The sequence below is a fragment of the Crocodylus siamensis genome, chromosome 2 (assembly GCF_052110815.1).
Source record: "Crocodylus siamensis isolate JL-2025a chromosome 2, ASM5211081v1, whole genome shotgun sequence".
In the NCBI taxonomy this organism is placed as follows: Eukaryota; Metazoa; Chordata; order Crocodylia; family Crocodylidae; genus Crocodylus; species Crocodylus siamensis.
The window spans coordinates 127,789,375-127,808,004 of record NC_143396.1 but is presented as its reverse complement, the minus strand read 5'-3'; the positions used below and the strand labels follow the sequence as shown (position 1 = coordinate 127,808,004).

The following is an 18,630-nucleotide window of genomic DNA, read 5'->3' as shown; positions in this document are numbered from 1 at the left end:
CTGCTCTGATAGTCACAATAGAATCCAATGTCTGGATATAAAAATAAAAGATTCTGTAGACAGCTGATTTGAAAAGCACCTTAAAATCTTCACTTGTTACTAATAGATGTCTAGAGCTGCACAAGATTATAGGAAATGAATGAACTCTCTCATTCCTATCTGGAATAAGTATTAGGAAAGGTTCAGAAAAGCAGCGCTGTCTCTCCAAATAATGCCACCCATCAGGATAATGTGCCTAAAGGCTTGAAAAGCAGACCTAAGATTAAAGAATAAGCAGGATAGGTCCTCCATTGATCTACACATCAGTGTGGGTCCACCCATTTGACAAGGCACAAACTTTTGCCTTTCACTGCTCCGGGAGAAGTTACTTAAGATGCAGCTGAAAGCAAGACTTGCAGCATCCTCTCTGACTCAGCAGCATCCTCTGTGACTCCGCAAAGCTGCTGCTTTATCACTGTTAATCATTCATTTCCATATTACCAGTAGTGGGGCACACATCATATCAATTAAACAGATCTGTTTGGAAGCATAGACCATGGTTTCTGTCTACATCTACCATCTGAAATACAGGAACCCTGGCCAGATGCCTAAATTCACCACTGAGATCTAACATCTATTAATAGGGCATGGCAACAGTCAGGATCAGATTTATGGATAAAGTTCCAGAAATGGGTGACTTCAAATGAGAGTGTCCTGCTTCCTCTCATGTTCCTGGTGGCACATGGAGGGCATGCTTGTTTGGTACCATGTTCAGGTTCATTTATTTATTTATTTATTTATTAGATTTTTAGGTATAGAGTGGCTTTCAGTAAAATACCAAAGTAAAGTATATATTTATACAGTATTGAGCATGTTGGGTCTGGACTGTTTAGGACTTAATAGGTAAAGACCAACACTTTGAATTGAACCCAGAAGATCACTGGAAGCCAGTGCAGGCTTTGGAGCACTGGAGAAATGTGCTCCCAGTAATCCATCCTTGTCAGAAGGCTGGTCACCACGTTCTGCACCAGTTGCAGCTACCAGTTGGTCTCCAAGGGTTATCTCCACAAATAGCACATGGCAGTAGTCTAGCCTCGAGCTTTCAAGAGCATGAAGGATGGTGAACAGATCCAAATTTTATAGAAAAGTTGCAGCCTTCTCACAAGGTAGATTTGGTGAAAGGTGCTCCTGGCCCCTGCTGCAATGTGAGAATCCAGGTGCAGCAGAGGATCCAGGAGCACTCCAAGGCTATGAACCTAAGTGACAAAAGCAGGTGGAACCCCATCAGTGATGGGTGTCCCAATCCCAGCAAGGCATGAGGTCTGCCCACCGCCATGATCTTTGTCTTCTCTGGATTCAGCTTCAATTGCTTCGCTCACATCCAATCCCCAGCTGCAGCCAGGCACTAGATAAGGATCTAGATTGGAGGCTTGGGTCAGATGTGAGAAAGATTGGAGCTGGGTGTCATCAGCATACTAATGCAATCTTACTCCAAATCTCTACACAGTCTCATCCAATGGTCTCAGATACATTTTGAACAGGAGGGCCAACAAGATGGAACAGTGGGTGACCTCTCAGAAAGGTCCCAAGGTTCAAGATGTATGGCCCACAGATTCCATATGCGTGACTATAGCCCTTCTGGCTATCCATGTGGCAGCCCAGGGGAACAGCAGCAGTATTGCCTAACGGTATCCCATTGAAATCCAGCAGCAGCTACCTATATCCAAGGTCAAGACACCACCATCCCTCCACCACTTCACAGCAGCAATAAAGGCCACTCCATCGGAGGACTTGTCTCCTTAGATCTAAACGACACATAAGCCTCTTGGCTGCATGAAGAAGGGTTTTCAGTATGGCTGTGTGAAATTTCTCCAGGTGTTTCATTTTGAAGCTGTTTTGATGCATTTTGAACTTGAAACAGTGAAATTGAACTGAAACAAAAGCCTTTGAAACAGCTCTGAAGTGAAAAAAGGGCACTTGAAACATTTCAAAAGTTTGAAATGTTTTGAGTTTTGAAGTCGTGCTCACTTGGCTTCAGCATCGGTCCCAGCCAGCAGCAGCAGCCTCCTGTCATCTGGCGCACAGATCCCAGGGCTGCACCCCCTGGGAGGATTCTGGCACATCCCCCAGCCCTCTTGGGGGTGCGGGCCCCAGGATCTGTGCGCCAGAAGACAGCATGCTGTTGCTGCTGACTGGGGCCAGCAGCAGCACCAATCTTCCCGGCGCCGGGTGCGGGCTGCACCCAGTGCCAGTCCCAGCTGGCAGCAGCAGCCTCCTGTGATCTACCAAGGAGATCAGGGGCTGCACTCCTGAAAGGAGTCTGGCAGAGTCCCATAGCCCTTCTGGGGGTGCGGGCGGGCCTCCAATCTGCCTGCCAGATGACAGGAGGCTGCTGGCAAATGACAGGAGTTTTCCTTGTCAGCACCTTGAGGTGCAGTTTCCCAGAAACCACTGCACCTATCTCCTTGAAACTTGGCAAACTTCATGCCCTCAGAAGGGGCTACCATTCCTGCAAGTTTCATCTGAATCAGGCAAGAAATGACAAAGTAATAGGTGGTTTTGTGCTTCTCCATTATAGCCTATGTGTGAAACATGGAAAGTGTCGAAACGGTGAAACAGTTTAAACGAAATGAAATGGAACAGCGTGTTTGAATCGAAACGAAACTCAAAATGAAACACTGTTCCATTGAAACGCAAGTGAAAGTGGTACGATGCTGTTTCGCACAGCCCTAGTCTTCAGCACGTCCCTGGGAACTTACAAACCCACCCAGCAAAGTCACGGCAATGAAACTCAGTTGGTATACAATCTGCCGCTTCCCTGGCTCCCTGTAGCTGGTTAATAGAAACAAGCCAGCTAGGGAAGGCTCACTGGACATATCCAAAGGCCTTGTAGCCGAGGTAAGCAATGCAAACACATAGTTTAGGAGTAGGCAATCTCCAGCACGCATGCTAGAGTATGGCACACGAAGCCATTTTGCTTGGCATGCTTACCTCCAGGTAAACAGCCTCAAGGCAAGTGTGTACCTGCTGTTGACAAGGAGCCAGGCCAGGGCTGCTTGCAGCCTCCCTGCCACCTGCTGCAAGCAGCCCAGGCTCCATGGTGGGTGGCAGGGGTCTGTCCAGAACCTGGGCCAGGTGTGGCAGGCAGTCAGGAGGCTGTAAGTAGCTCCACCAGGGTCCACAGGAAGTGGTGGGTGTACACACATCTCAGGGCAGAAGGTGGGAAAAGGATATCAGATCAGGCATCCAAAGATCCTCAAGACAGCAAGGTCACTAGCTCCTTTGGAGAATCTCAGCCTCCATTTTTACTATGCTGCTAATCTAATCAATCACACTGTGGCTTTCATAGGATATTCCATCATTTAAATTGACACTGGCTGTTATTTGCTTTCTAAAGGCAGTTAAAGCTTGTGCATAACTAAAAACATGACTGGAGATAGCACTCTGGCTTCACATTTTCTTAAACTGAGCACCAGATTAACTAGCACTAGGCTTTAACTATTGACTCCCTACCAAGCAGGCGTGTCATTGATAGGCCAGATCCTACAGTCTAAAGCATCATAGGTTGGGAACTGGCCCTGTGTTTTCAATCAGCAATGGGGTATTTGATTTTGTAGTAATAAGCAGCACTAAAGTTCTCCTTTCCAAAACTTCCATTGTTCTCAGTGACCTGTATTGGGGTACTGAGCCCACAGTCAAAGAGCACAGAAAGGAATAGTCACATTCTCACTGGACAGACAAACAGCATGATGATGGAGAGAATCAGGGTACCTCAGGTAATGGCTTCGCAGGCTGGCAGTGGAGTCCCCCAACAAACTCAAAGTTGGGCAGGAATGGGCGAGGGAATTCAAAGTCCCAGTATGTTCGGATCAACCACATCTCTGCTTTCCCCATTGTTTCACACAGTGTGGTGGGCCTTCCTGCAGGCAAAAGAGAAGAAGCCCATATTAGCAATTGTCTTATTCTTTCTGGAGTGGAGGCTACAAGCCCTGAATTTAAGATCTGGAAATTCTGGCCACTGTTATAAAGCAGTGAAGTTTAGCATTTTAGGCTTAAGGGATCTACTCTTCTACCAACTTCTATGTGACTTCTGATGGCTAGAAAATGGTACTTAGAGGTTTGCTTTTAGGAATTGGTTTGTAGGTAGGTAGATACTGTATTAGAACAATGGTCCAGGGGGACAGCAAGGGTTATAGCAAGAAACCTTTTTTTGACTGTTCCCCCTTTCCAATGTGAAGCCCCTCCATATGGCAAAAAGCCCCTTTTGCAGTATTTGCCCCCTTTTGGGTATGCTTTCTCTTTTCTACCTTTTCTTCCTTCCTCCCTCTTCTTCTATTATAATTATTTTTATATAATATAAGGTGTACTTGTAATAAAAATATAGGTTGTAGATGCATCAGTATGTCATCCCCCCTACCCCCATAGTATTTGGTCTATTTGTCGTATGTGCCATAGCATTTCACCCTTTTATGTTTTATAACCTGTGCTTTTTAACTTTGTAACAAATATACTTTAAATTTAAAAGTAAGTTGTACCATGTAACAGTGTTAGTGAGGACGAGAACCAAACCACAACTTCTCTGTATGGAGTGGGTCCCTGAATGAGTCTTGATTGATTGTGTAACACAGCAGCTAGACAGGATAATAAGCTAATGAGTGGCAATTAACACCTACAAAACCACAGACTAAGGAGAGGAAAGGATCAATACAGAGCCAGGAACTCCTTGAAACTTCACTGTTATAGGTACAGAAGACCCAGTCTGAACTAATCACAGCAGTGAATTAATCAAATTTCATCAACGGACTTGCAAGAGTGCTTGTACCTGTGGATGTGACCCCTGGGGCTGACAGCTGCCATCCAGCAACCACCAAGGGGGATGTCCCACAAGGTCAATGGCCCCTGGATTGGGTAAGCCTGAAAATTGGGGAGTCACCAAAGTCTGCCAGAAAGGGATAAAAGGCAGCGAAGAATGACCCTCAGTGGTGCCCTCTTTGACCTGACCAGCACCCTGCCTGCCCAGCCAGAAGGACCAGCTGGCAACCCCCTTCTGAAGCAACATCACACTGAAAGAAGCCTCAACTGGCCATCGACGGTAGACTCCAGTGCTTGGAGATAGGTATATCTTGACATTGGTACTGAATGTTCATAGCTAGCTACTGTGAGTGTATGTGTGTGAATGTATGTGTGTTTGAGGGGATCAGCCCCAAGGTTTATGACCTGACTTTTGCATCCGTCTAATAAACTAGAAATTTATGATGATCCTGTGAGTTGGTCCTTTGTAGCCAACAGGGTTAACTGGTTTCTAAAAGCCTGTTTGTGACAAAAGTTCACAGACTTCAAGGCAGATACTGTGTCTGAGGCCAGCAGACAATCAGGCTAGGAAACTTGAACGGTATACCCTTAACAAAAGATATGCTTGCCACATGGTCACTGTGAACTAGACAAGATGCAGAGCCTTTGGGATTTCTGTTTTTTGTGGATGGAACAAATTAGGAGGCCGGGGCATGCCCAAATTAAGACACCAGTAAGTGGCCAAATTAAGATGTTTGCACATGATAGGTTTGGAAACAGAGGAATATGATGGCAGAACAGAATGTGGGCAGTATGATGACCACAGAGAAATGACTCAATGTTATCCAGAAATGAAGAGTCATCAGAGGAGAAAACGGATACAAAAGGAGGGACTTCAGAGAAGCAAAAGGTCCCCAACGGGAGAACCCGAGGCAACCACAGGCAGAGGGTGCACCACTAGCCCAACTCACCCAACCCACCGGGGGGCGGGGTGCGGTCCTTGACCTCCAGGCTGTTGACATCTGACATTCAAGAAAAAACCACAGGGTGAAGCTCATATATTGACCACATGTACCTTCTCTCTGTGAATCCCAGGACTGGCAGATATAGAAAGTTGGGGGTGGGATTTGTTTGTCTTGCCTGCATTACACTTATCTGCTATCATTGTGTATCAATAACATTTGCCTAGTATCAAATGGAAGAGGTTGTGGTCGGTCTGACAGTTTGGGTCCGCCCAAAACAAGGTATCTAGGTCATAAATCCACTGCCAACAACTTCTGGCAAGTTGCCTCCGTTCTGTTCCTCCTCAGACCCTGTGACTATCTTGTGAATTTAGGTTTGACCATGACAGTGCCTCTCAACCACAGTGCCTTTTAAGATCCTTTTAAGGGCATTGCAGTGCCCAGACCCTGAGGGAAGTACTCTTCTCTTCCCGTCTGGCCACACTGTGCCCACCCTAGCAATCTGTGGACAAGAGATACCCATGGCTGCTCCTCTGGGGATTCCTGCTGCAGCCCTCCTAGTCCCCCTGCCAGCAACACCCATGCTCTGAGCAGCATGGTCTACCACAGGCAGGCAGACATGGTAATGGAACCATGCTTGTCAGGGTGGCTTGTTGCCCTGGTCCTCGCCCACTCCCAGGGCTAGTTGGAGGGGTTGTGGGGGTAATTGGCTCCAGCCTCCAACATGCCAGACCCCAGCGGAGCAGCTCCTTGTCCCCTCAGGTATAGACAGGGGTAGGGAGATGGAAAGAGCTGGGCATGATGGAATTTGATGCAGACCCCACCGCCCTTACCTGGCACCAGCTAGATCAGTGATTCTCAACTAGGGTGCCACTAAATTCAACCCAGGTATGGAGGGGTGCTTGCCCCAAAGCCAAAAATGTTGAGAACCACTAGTTGACAGGCATACAGGATCAGTTAGAATAGTATAGGGGTCAGGGGTGTGTGCTGCCCCCTGCCTGTACTGTGGGGCTGGGGGGCACTGGGTGTGAGTGGGCACGGGAGCCAGCGGGAGCACGGGGCCCACACTGGTGTCCCAGCACTGGCAGGGCCCAGAGCAGGGTGGCAGGAGTGTGGGGTCCCAGCTGGCAGGGTCTCTATGGAGCCGGGCCAGCTCCCCCCTCTCCCTGCTGGTGCAACCCAGCCTGGGCCCACAGACCCCTGCCAGCTTATGCCCTGCTTTGGGCCCCATCAGTGCTGGCCCTGGGACATTGGTCCCAAGATGGTGACCAGGGGGTGCGGCACCTATCAAGGGACAGGGCTACCCATGCAGCCCTCAACAGCCTGCCAAAACTGGGTAAGTGGCCCTCCGCCCAAAATAATTTCTCACCCCTGCCTTAGGTGGTAAGCATGTCAGGGTAGGAACTGCTTTTCAGTGTTCAACACAGTGAGACCTGAGGCCATTACTAGTAAACTTTGCTAGGTATCTCAATTCCTGATTAGAACAAACAAAGTTGCCTTTTGTCAGCCCTTTGTCACATCACGTTCAGAGCTGATTAACTGGATTTTCTTACCACCATTATGGCAAGATACAGCTTGACAGGGCAAGGTGCAGCCTCACATAATTAAAGGGTGGGAATTTCAAGGTTACCTAAGAAAGCAGAAAATGTAACTCCCATTAGGAGAGGTTAAACTGCATCCCTTACACTGAGCAAAGATAGTCTCCGCTGTGCAGGGCTTTAAAAAATAACTAAGTGACTTGAAACACAGTTAAAAAGCATCTCTAACCCCTTTAATGTTGTAATGGACTGTAATATTGAATGTTATGTACTGTAATGTTGTAATGTGAACTACAGCTCTCAGAAGCTTCCAGGGGACTGGAGAAATGAACTGTAACATGCATTGCAATTCCCAGAAGGGGACAAGAGGAAGCAGGAAAGCAGCAATGGAGCATGGGACCTATGGCTGAGAGAGACGTGTGGCCAGAGACTTAGAAGGATCAGCAGAGCCAGGACTAGGAGCTGAAGCAGCAGGCTGAGACATGGGAGCCCTGGCAGACAGCAACAAAGCATTTTTGGATCAGAGGTTTGTTGGGCATTCCTCTGGAGTTGTGGGAGGGTGTAAGGTTTTTCAAGTGTATATACCACAGTTTTAGTGTTCCCTATATGCTATCTGTTCTTGAGTGATTTTACCCCAGGGTCATTGTTTACTACCTGGTGTTGCCAGCCTTGGCCATTTTTTGAGTAACTGCAGTGTGAATCTTTGGAAATGTAACTGCTAACTTGGTCAGCAAGTAAAGGAAACCAATTAAAAAACAATTAAACAAAGCACAAGGCCCGACAGGGGATAAGGGAAGACCATACATTAAATAATCCAGATATACAATATCACACCTTCATCTTAAAGTAGTAGTAGTAGTACTTGATTGATGGAATCAAATGTATTAGCTGTTATTTTGCTATAATAGATATGTATTTTTTAATGTTTAGATAATTTGTACAAACAAAAACAGCTTTGTCAGAAAAAACAGTAAAGTAAGGTAAAGAAGAAACAGGAACCACATTCCACAATGGGGAAGAAAAGGAGATAAGAAACCCTCCTTCTTTCCCAAGGATATTTTCCAATTGACACCTTCCATGTCCACAAGAGATTCAGTCCAGTTCCAAAAGTTTCAGGGAAACAAAGACATTTAAATCAAACCAATCAGAGATCATTTATTAAAATATTAAAACCAGCCATCCATAAATATTGGGCATAGGCTGGAGGGAAATTTGGAGAATTCAGCAAATTCAACAAAACCTGCTACCAATCTGCATGCCACTCACCTCCCACCTCTCGAGTCTCCCCAGCTGGTATAGGTGAGAATATATGTTGTGCTGTCACAGGCAACCAGACAGACTTTGGGAGAAATGTTTGTTTTCATGTTCTAAAGTGCAAGCAAATAAAAGATTGGGCTGTAGACCTGTTTCCACTTCTTTTATCATTAGCCTACCCACAAAATTGCCTGTGATTTGGGTAACACTGGATCCTAAGTGTCTATACATTAATATCAATGTTTATTCACCTATGCCTGTCCCTTTCTCCCTAGCCTGTTGACTTGTGACCCTAATCCCCAGCTACCCCATATAAAGTGGGAATTTCCCTTGCCAGCTCCCTGTGCCAATTCCTGGAGATGCAGGGTTCAGTACAATGCGATAGCCCTGAAAAAGCCATGTGCTTCTGAAATGTTCACACTGGGAAACCACGGACTCTTGGTGAGTCTCTTGTACAATCTGTAGCAAAAGATATGGTAGAGTCAATTCTTATGGATGAAGCTGAAGTCAATTCTTTATCTAACTACAGGGAGTAAGGATAGTTCAAGACAGGCTGGTCTAGCAAAGGAAATGCTCAAAGAAGGCATAAGCCGGAGTACATTCTTTGCACTGCACTTAGGTAATGTCACAAATATTGCTCAGCTCCTTAGGTCTGCAAGGTTTGAAGTAGGAAAGGAAGTTAGAGGGAAGCTCTGTTCTGTAAAGCTCTAACAAGACATATGATGGTCCTAATTTTTAGCTGACCAAGGATATTTCATATACCAAACAGCAAAGAAAACAAGCTGCTCCAGTGTGTATTCTGATGCACCTTGGGGAATGACTGGAAGCTTGTAAGTGGTTTGGTTAAAAAAAAAAAGAAAAACCTGATGCCAGAGGCTAAATTAATGTCCCACAGTGTTCATCATAAGGCCTGATATACTTGTCAGTCTGAGAGTTGTTCCAGATCTGATTAGCAAGGCGGGGTGGTTTCAGTGAAGCACAAGCAACAGACCTTCCGCTTGTTTTTACTCCCATGAAATGAAATGGGAAGCAATCACCGAAAGTCTCTTCATCACTGAAAATTGATGGTTATTGTGTAGGGAGGAGTTGATTCATCTCTTGGAACTCCACTTGGAGGTACAATTTGCTCTGGCGATTTTAGATTTGAACGTATCAGATCCTTTGCAGATGAGTTACAGCTTTCAAGAACTAGGCTGTGAGAGGTAGGTAGCCATGTTAGTCTGTATATCAGAAGGCGAGATAGACACGCACCTTTACAGACTAATTAAATACAGATTTATAGAGAACACAAGTTTTCATGAATGCAAGTTCACTTCATCAGATGTGAAAGGAGTAACTAGAATTCAGTAGGTGAGAAAGCAGGAGGGAGAAGAAAATGAGGGGGAGTGCTAGCCTATTTTAGCTCACTTATTTAACAACACCCAGCATCATTTTGCAAGAACTGAAAACAACACCATTTAAACATTCAATACAGAACAAGGACCATGGTAAACAAACTGTAGTCTGTAGCAGAAGATGAAAAGGGAAAATGCCAATTAATCCCTGTCTTGGAAAATGTCCTAATTGAAACTGAACAGAAGTTGCATCCTGACCTCATTGCTGACATGAGAGAACACTGCTTAAATCTGATCATCACATTTGATAGATGCTTTCCCAGAAGCTGAATGATCAGGGCCCAGAAGAAGACACTCTAGATGGAAAAGAGATGACTGAATTGCTATGATGGTGGATTCAAGCTCAGTTTAATGAAGTACAGGCCAGTGATTTTGGGTTGAGAGAAGATTAACCTAATAATGGACAGAGTTTGGAAGTGTCCAGTACTCTCCAGCCCTGTATATCTCTGACAAACTGTGCTTTCTTCACCAATCACCATTTAACACAAGTGCAGAATGAACCTCAGAGTAAAACTACACTTTTGATAAAACTTACCTATGTCTTACATGGTCTAAGGCAACTGTGTTCTGATAAGAAAGCTTTCCTTTCTCATTACCAGCGCTTTCTTCCCTCTTACCCAAAAGCGACTTACACTACTTCACATTTTTCTTGATCTACTTTTTACCAGAAGGTAACTAAAGTTTGGCTCATGTTTAACAGTAATCTAGAAAAGAATCACCTGAGATGTTGAACTAATCGGACAAGTTATGCCACTGATGTCATTTGGTTGTATACCAAAGAAGACCCAAACATCATTTTGACATGGAATCATTTCATGTCCTTTGGTGGCTGCTTCATTGTGTGCTTCAGCTTTTCTATCCCAATTTGAGATGTCTAAGAAGAATGTTAGAACTGAACACTACACACGTGTGGTGTTTGTTTTCTCTGTGGAGTCCGGAAATAATTAACCTTTGGGAAGCTTACAATGACGTCTGCACAATAAGAACAAATTTTGCACATGGTACTTCAAATGCTGTGTTTTTATGACGGTAGTATATACACCAGTAAAATCTGGGATCTTTTGCTGTATATGCTCCAGTCCCAACTAGCTGCTGTAACACTGACTGTGTCATTAGAAATGGGGCCAAGGGATGGGAGAAGATGAGAAAAGTAATTCTACTGGATGTAGCCGATTACTCTCCTAGACGTTAGACAGGTATGAAGGTAAAGGAGTCTCCTGCTGGACAGTTCATAATCCTGTCTATTTGCTTTTATTTTTGCATAGGCACAGCTTAGAAAGCATATCATGATTGATGATGCATCTCAACAAGCATATCATGACTGATGATGAATCTCAACAAGTTGTCACCATACTTAGCTAGGCCAAGGGTTATACCTAAGAGGGTTAATACTGCTTCCTCACATTTTTAAAATGCTCTATCTCCAAATAAAAACAGTCAATATGGTTGTTAAACATATTTTTTGTGGCTATGTGGGTAAGGCTGAGGAGCTCTGGTTTAGCGTTAACTGTCAGCTAGGGAATAGACCCCCAGGGCCTGAGCTTCTATCTGATGTAAAGCAACCAACTTGCAGGAAGCAAAATGCTGGGCACTGTCCCAGTTACTCCAGAAGCAAAAGCAGTTCCCATCACTTCCAAAGTTGGTTCTTGAAGTTACACTGTTCCAGTCAGGTCAATTATCTCTGCTGAGCTGCAGAGTTAATGAACTCAGGTATGCTATTGTATGAATGCAGCTCTGCTGCTTCCTGTTCGTGGGGTTGTCAGCAAACGTAACATATCGCCATGTTCTTGCAGTACCAAACAAAGTCACGCTGAGTCTGTTCAGGAGATGCAGCAGGCACTGCCTTGCCCTAATCCAGGTCTAACTTTCCAAAATCAGGGCAAAAGTCTTGTTTTATGGAGTCCTTAGGTAACCTGAAATTTGGAACTGTCTTAGGAAATCTGGAACAGTGGGCAACTTTAATCGGATGCCTTGCTCTGATCATGGAGCACTTTTACTTATACTTAGAGGGAAAGCTGATTGTGAATGTGCCACTAGGTTATCCCCAAAGCCTGCACATACAAATATTTAAATTAGATGTTTCACTGGGAAGTTTTAAAGACCACCTGTGGCTGTGTCCAATTTTCAAATGGTAACAGAGAACCAGATTCACAAAGGTTTTTTCAGTAGTTGCACCTTTGTAAATCTGGCCCACTGTTGCTTTTCACATCAGGACGTCACCTCATTTGAAAAATCTACCCATTTGACTTCAGTGTGAATGTGAAGCACGCATGTAATTTTTGTAGTCTGTTGAATCAGGGGGCTAAGGTTGAAAGCAGGGCTTAAACTGAATGCACAGCTTCTCACATATTATCGCACTTGCAACACCCAAGCCCATAGAAAAACAAAAAAATTTAAGGAAATCCCAAATCTCATTGTCTGCATCCTTGCACATTCTTATGTAGAAAAACATTAATTTTAATTCAGGTCCTACTCCTGGGCCCCAAACCAGGAAAAGATTAAAGCATGTGCTTCCTTGCAATGTGCCCACCTGACCACTTTCCAAACATCTAAGCTAACTCTATACTGCAAACAAAAGGTGCAACTGCAATCTTAAAAAGACTAGTTCAAATCTGGATAGCAGAATCATGGCAACAAACTAATGCATTTAAGCCAGCTAGTGGCGGGGGTCCTGGGAATGCTTGACAGCCCATGGTGTTGTAACTACCTTAATACCCCCACTAGTTAGGTTACAGTTTCAGTGGGAATAACTGATGCTTACATATCCTTCAGGGTTTTTTTCCTGCAGTACTGTGCAAGGCTGTGAAGGTCAGGAAGGTCAGGACTACAGAGTTTTATAAGTAAATTGTCCACATTTAGAGAAATGTGAAAAGTAAACAAAGGGCATGAAAAGAAAGAGAAAATGACAGCACCACCTGATCACCCTTACAAATGACAGGAGAAAACTTGTTCAAGAAATGCTTGAGCCACATATTCCACTCTCAGCAGGGAAGAATCAAGGACTTTAAACAAGGATTTTGACCTGCCAATTGTATGATGTATTAGGCCACATGACAATACAACACATATTTTTCTCTAATTAAGAACAAACTAAAAGCTTTACTAATATAGGAGGGGCCTAGGGCTATATAATTCAGTTAAAGATTGAAGCAAAAATAAATATAACTTCATTAGACAGTGAATTCATTTCCCATATTATATATATGAAGTATAAAAACAAAACAAAACAAAAAAAAATTAAAATTTTTCATTAGTCCTAAAGTCAATTAAAAATTAAATATGCATCTCTTACTCAGATTCATAGAACAAAATCTAGCCTTCTTCAACCTCTTGACAGTACACCCAATACTTCACTGACAGTTTTTCCACACTTAAGTGATCACCTGAGTTAATATTTTCAAATTCCAGTTAATATTTGTAGATAGAGCTAACACTAGACCTGTAGGGCTGTAAAATAAAAGCAGTATTGCCAGGAGCAGCCAACAGACAGCAAAATGAAAGAAAAAAGGATAGTGGATTATCAAGACCATTAAAAAGAAGAGAGGATTGTTAATACCCCTGGAGTGAAGGAAGGAATCAGGTAGATTATAATGAATTATTAAGTAGTTTGTAGGGTCGGAAGGGACCTGAGCAGATCATCTAGTCCAACCCCCTGCCATGGCAGGAAAGAGTACTGGGGTCAAAGGGACTCAACTATGTGGTGTTCTTCACCAAACAACAAAGACAAATCTATACACACACATACCACTATCAGAAGTTATGTGAGACACTGGTCCTTGGTTTAAGGCAATGGAGTTACACAGGGGATGGTTCTGTCTCAATATCACCTTCAGAGCGGTGTCCCAGATGTCTTGTAGTATTTTGAGCATTTCAGGACAGGATTTAAAGAAGGCAAGAGGACCAAGGATTCTTTTGGTGAGCCACAGAGGCTTGTGTGCTCTCCTGCTCCCTTTGATCCTCATTGGGATTACCTTCCTTTGGGCTTGGAGGATCGTCTCCTTAAGGAGCGACCACTCTCCTTGGACACCTGGCTCCCCACCCCCCGGGACCTCAGCGCTTCTCCAACTATCCTCCTTAGCTCGTTGAAGTCTGCCCTCCTAAAATCCAGGGCCGCTGTCTTACTGCATGCCTTTGCCACCTTGCGCTGGATGGTGAAGTCCAGCAGGCGATGATCGCTGTCGCCCAGGTGGTCGAGCACTCGCAGCCCGCTCACCAGGTCGTCACCCGTGGCCAGCACTAGGTCCAACAAGGCATCCCCCCTGGTGGGGCTGTGCACCTCCTGGGTTAGATGGAGGTCCTGCACTCTGGCCAAGAACCTACGTGAGCGTTCAGACCTGGCTGACTGCTCTTCCCAGCAGGTGTCCGGGAAGTTCAGGTCCCCCATGACTACTACATCCCTAGCGTTCACTACCTCTGTGAGCTGACCCAAGAATTCCTGGTCAAGCTCTTCTCCCTGGTTGGGAGGTCTGTAGTAGACTCCCACCGTTAAGTCCCTTTCCCCTTGACTGCCTTGTACTCTAACCCAAAGCACTTCAGAGTGCCCCTCCCCTGACTCCTTGCTAATTGACGAGGATGTGTATTCCTCCTTAATATAGAGCGCCACGCCCCACCTCTCTTTCCTAACCTGTCCCTCCTGTACAGCCTATAGCCCTTGACATTCACCGCCCAATCATGCGTTGCGTCCCACCACATTTCCGTAATCCCCACTATGTCCGGGCTGGTGTCAGCCAGCAGGAGGGTGAGTTCCTCCTGCTTGTTGCCCATACTACGAGCATTTGTGTAGAGGCATTTGAGGCCTCCTGTGGGTGTGTGTGCTGACCCCCTAGTCCCAGCGTTACCCTGGCCCCTCTCTCTTACCTGTTTGATTGACTCCCTTCAGCATTGCCCAGATAAAAACACTGTTTTAAAATCTGGGGTAGAGGAGGAAGTGGGGGGGAGGGAGGGAGGGATTAACTATATCACTGCACCCGCCAATCCTGGATCTACCCTGGCTGCCAAAAAATCGAGGTATCTTTCTTGATGTGGATGGAGCCATGCCAGATTAGACCAGATAAGACCTGTCCCTTGTTTTTTATCTGTATCCCTCTAAGACATAAAGAACTCTGCATGGGTGTTGATTAAGAAATGATGGGTCTGAATTGTTACAACATGGCACAGTCATAGTGACTGCAAATGTGTTACTGTGTAAACTTTATTTTAAAAGGAAACAACTACTATGGCGTGGAGAGGGTCAATCTGAGGAGCTGGGGCTCTCTTTGGGAGAATTTTAGGGAGTGTTAGCTAGGTCTTTTTCTTTTGCTTCATTATTCATAATTAGTTGCATAAATAAATCCACATTTGGTGCTAGATCCAAATGAATTAAATGAAGACCACCCTGCTCCTGAGACTTCAGTGGGTTTTATCTGGCCTTAAGTGTAGATGAGAAGGAAAAAAGAAAACAAATCAGGTCTCAGTTTGTGGGACCTCCCAGCTATATTTCAAACTGCAAAATTTCTCCATCAAGGGGAAGAGCTGATGCAATGCTTAATTAACAGCTTTCAGCACTGAAGAATGCAGACCAGTGTCTAAAAGCTGCCAGAGAGTCCATTTAGAAAATGGGAGCTTTAGGACCCAAGAGCCTGAGGACAAATCAATTGCCAAGGGACTCAACTATGTGGTGTTCTTCACCAAACAACAAAGACAAATCTATACATGCACATACCACTACCAGAAGTTATGTGAGACACTGGTCCTCTTGCCTTCTTTAAATCCTGTCCTGAAATGCTCAAAATACTACAAGACATCTGGGACACAGCTCTGAAGGTGATATTGAGACAGAACCATCCCCTGTGTAACTCCATTGCCTTAAACCAAGTTACACCAGGGATGAATCTGCTTGCCTGTGGGAAGGACTTTGGCTACAAATGACTCCAACCCCTGCTACAGAGCATAGGTGATACATGGGGGGAGGCACATGCCCCCCGACAGGGCAGCCGCCACTGCTGCTGGCAGCACCCATGGGAGCTCGTTAGCTCCGGCCCTGCTGCCGCTGCCTGCAGGAGTTCACCAGCTCCGGCCCCGCTGCTGACGCCACCGGCGGCGTCTATGGGTGCTCCCCCAGACTTGGGAGGCACCAGTTGCCCATGCTACAGAGGCTTCTGTCTTCAAAGCTGAGAAGCTAAAGTCAGGGAGAGTAAAATCCAATTCCCAGTGTAGGTACCTCAACTGGGGGCCTGGTCTTAGCGGGGCTGAGCATTCACAGATTTCATAGATTTCATAGACATTTGTCCTGGAAGGGAGCCCGGAGGATCATCAAGTCCAGCCCCCTGCTCCAGGGGCAGGAAGTCAGCAGGGATCATAGGATCCCAGCAAGATAAACATCCAAATGGGTCTTGAAGGTGTTCAAAATGGGTGTTTGAACCGCCTCCAGTGGCAGTCTGTTCCAGACCTTGGGGGCTCAGACAGTGAAGTTCTTTCTTATGTCCAGCCTGAATCAGTCATGGCGGAGTTTGTGACCATTCGGTCTTGTCATCCCTTGGGGTGCTCTGGTGAACAGACGTTCCCCCAGATCCTGATGAGCACCCCTGATAAATTTATAGGTGGCCACCAGATCACCCCTGAGCCTGTGCTTTTCCAGGTTGAAGAGCCCCCTGGCTCTCAGCCTCTCATCATAAGGTCTGTTTTCCTGACCTCTGATCATGCACGTGGCTCTCCTCTGCACAGCTCCTGTTGGAGTGTTAGTAGGGACCTACCTTTTAAGGCTTCCGATCACCCGCAGCTCCAGTCAAAGCCAGAGGGTGATGTAGGCACTTGGTCTTTCAGAGGGCTCCAGCTCTGGAAGGGCAGGTGAGTAATATTTCTGAAAAACCAGGCAACAGAGGCCCTAAGCCAGACTCAGGTTCCACCCTTCAAAGCTCCATTAAAAAAAAAAATCTTGACCTGTGCAGTGACTCCAGTAACTATCTTACCTAAGACATCGCTGTAATACCGATTCCACTCATCCTCCCAAAAATACAGGTACAGTGCATCATTGTATAGGTACAGCAGGAAGTTAGTCAGCCTCTCCAAGAAGGACATCCTGTCCGTCAGTCCACCCGTGCTAGCTGGCACATAAGAAGGTGGGGCTGGAATCCCTCCACAAAGGCGCTCCAGGGTGTTCCCTTCAGAGAACCGAAAGGTATAGACAAAGGGGATTTCGAGCAACTCTGCTACCAGCTCACCCCCAAGAGAAAGAGGGTCAGAGATTAACATATCAAACCCCGCATGACGCAACTTCGTTATCAGCTTGGGGTTCAGCACAAAGCTATCGCAGATCTGCTTTGACATCTTGTGGAAGGTGGCCACTATTTGTCGTATTTTCACCAGGGCCTCCCAGTAGGAGAGGCGGGGCTTCTCATACAGGCACAGACTCAGGAAGTCTTGTAGCACTGCCTTCACGGCCTCCTTTGTGAAGGGTACTTTGAGGACCTCAAAGTCAAAGAGGGAGGTGGGGTCATCGTAATCAATGAGCAATGTCGCTGATGGCACCAGCACCGTCACGTCGTGGCCCCGCAGGATGAGTTCTCCCAGCATTGCTTTTAAGTTGATCCAGTGGCTGGCATCAGTGGGCCAAACCAGGACCTTCCCGCAGGATCCGAAGTGCCAGAAGTGCATCTGAACACAGAGCAGTAGAGGAAACCACCTTGCCAGCATCCTGACTGCTTCTGACTGCCAGCTCATTTCTGACTGAGCTGAACTTGGCCCTACAGTTCAGAGAGTAGAAAGTCTTGGAACAGCCCACAAAGATTAGACACAGCAAGTTCCAATCTTGATAAGAGGGCATGTCCGTTTACAATATACCATATAAGGGAAAGGCATCACAGCTACCGCTGCCTGGCTCAAATTACTTAAGATTCTCTCACATGACCTGGAGGCAGCTCTGCAGAAATGCAGCCAATTTGCATCTTGTGTTAGACTCATAGTGTAATGCAAGGAGCACTTTTTAGATCTGTGGTTATTGCAACATGAGCTCCAGCCCTCAGTCCACAGTGAATCTTTCTGATAACTTCAGCATACCTCAGCTCAGTCCTTTAGTAATGGCATCTGTCCCTTGCTCACTGTAAGAACTGCTCTCTCACTCAGGAGCCATGTATTTTGCTGATTTGTTTGTGGCTGATGGCTGGTTAGTTCTACAGATATAGTTGACACTTGGGATGAGCAGACACTTTGTAATAGATGCTAATGCTCTGGAATTAGGTGCCTCAGTGACATGGCACTGTTTCTGCACCAACTCGGAGGAAAGGAGTAGTGATTGAGGCAGACCCAGGGGGGCTGGTAAATATGGTGGGCATTTCCAGGGAGTGTGACAGCAGGAAACAAGTAGGCAGAGGATGTTGCTGGGCTGGCCATGCTGCACCAGCTTCTGCCTCTCCTGCTATGCTGCACTTGGTCCCCGAGTGAAGTGCTGTTCAGTGCTTTGCCATTTCTTCCTTAGATGTGAGGGAGGGCAGTAGTGCTTCTGTGTCCCCCTGGCCACACAGAATCATAGAAAGTTAGGGTTGGAAGGGACCTTAGGAGGTCACCTAGTTTAACCCCCTGCTCAGAGCAGGACCATCCCCAACTAGATTATCCCAGCCATAGTTTTGTCTAGCCATGTTTTGAAACCCCCAGGGATGGAGCTTCCACCGCCTCTCTGGGTAACCTGTTCCAGTGTTTAACTACCTTCCTAGTGAGAAAATTCTTCCTAATATCCAA

At 45.8% G+C, this 18,630-nt stretch overlaps 1 protein-coding gene across 3 annotated transcripts in view; it reads right to left on the bottom strand.

The window, feature by feature from the left end:
- LOC149870767 (UDP-glucuronosyltransferase 2A2-like) overlaps nt 1-18,630 on the bottom strand; it is a 53,516-nt gene that overhangs the window by 10,405 nt on the left and 24,481 nt on the right. The window contains exons 1-2 of one of the 3 annotated variants that reach the window (XM_090036819.1): nt 16,866-17,599; nt 3,751-3,899 (exon numbers count right to left, since the gene is read on the bottom strand). In XM_090036819.1, coding sequence (XP_089892945.1) covers nt 3,751-3,899; nt 16,866-17,589 — 873 coding nt within the window. In that variant the 5' untranslated portion in view covers nt 17,590-17,599. Of the gene's footprint in view, nt 1-3,750; nt 3,938-16,865; nt 17,600-18,630 lie in introns of those variants that run through there. The other 2 variants (XM_090036821.1, XM_090036820.1) reach the window with 2 other exon arrangements.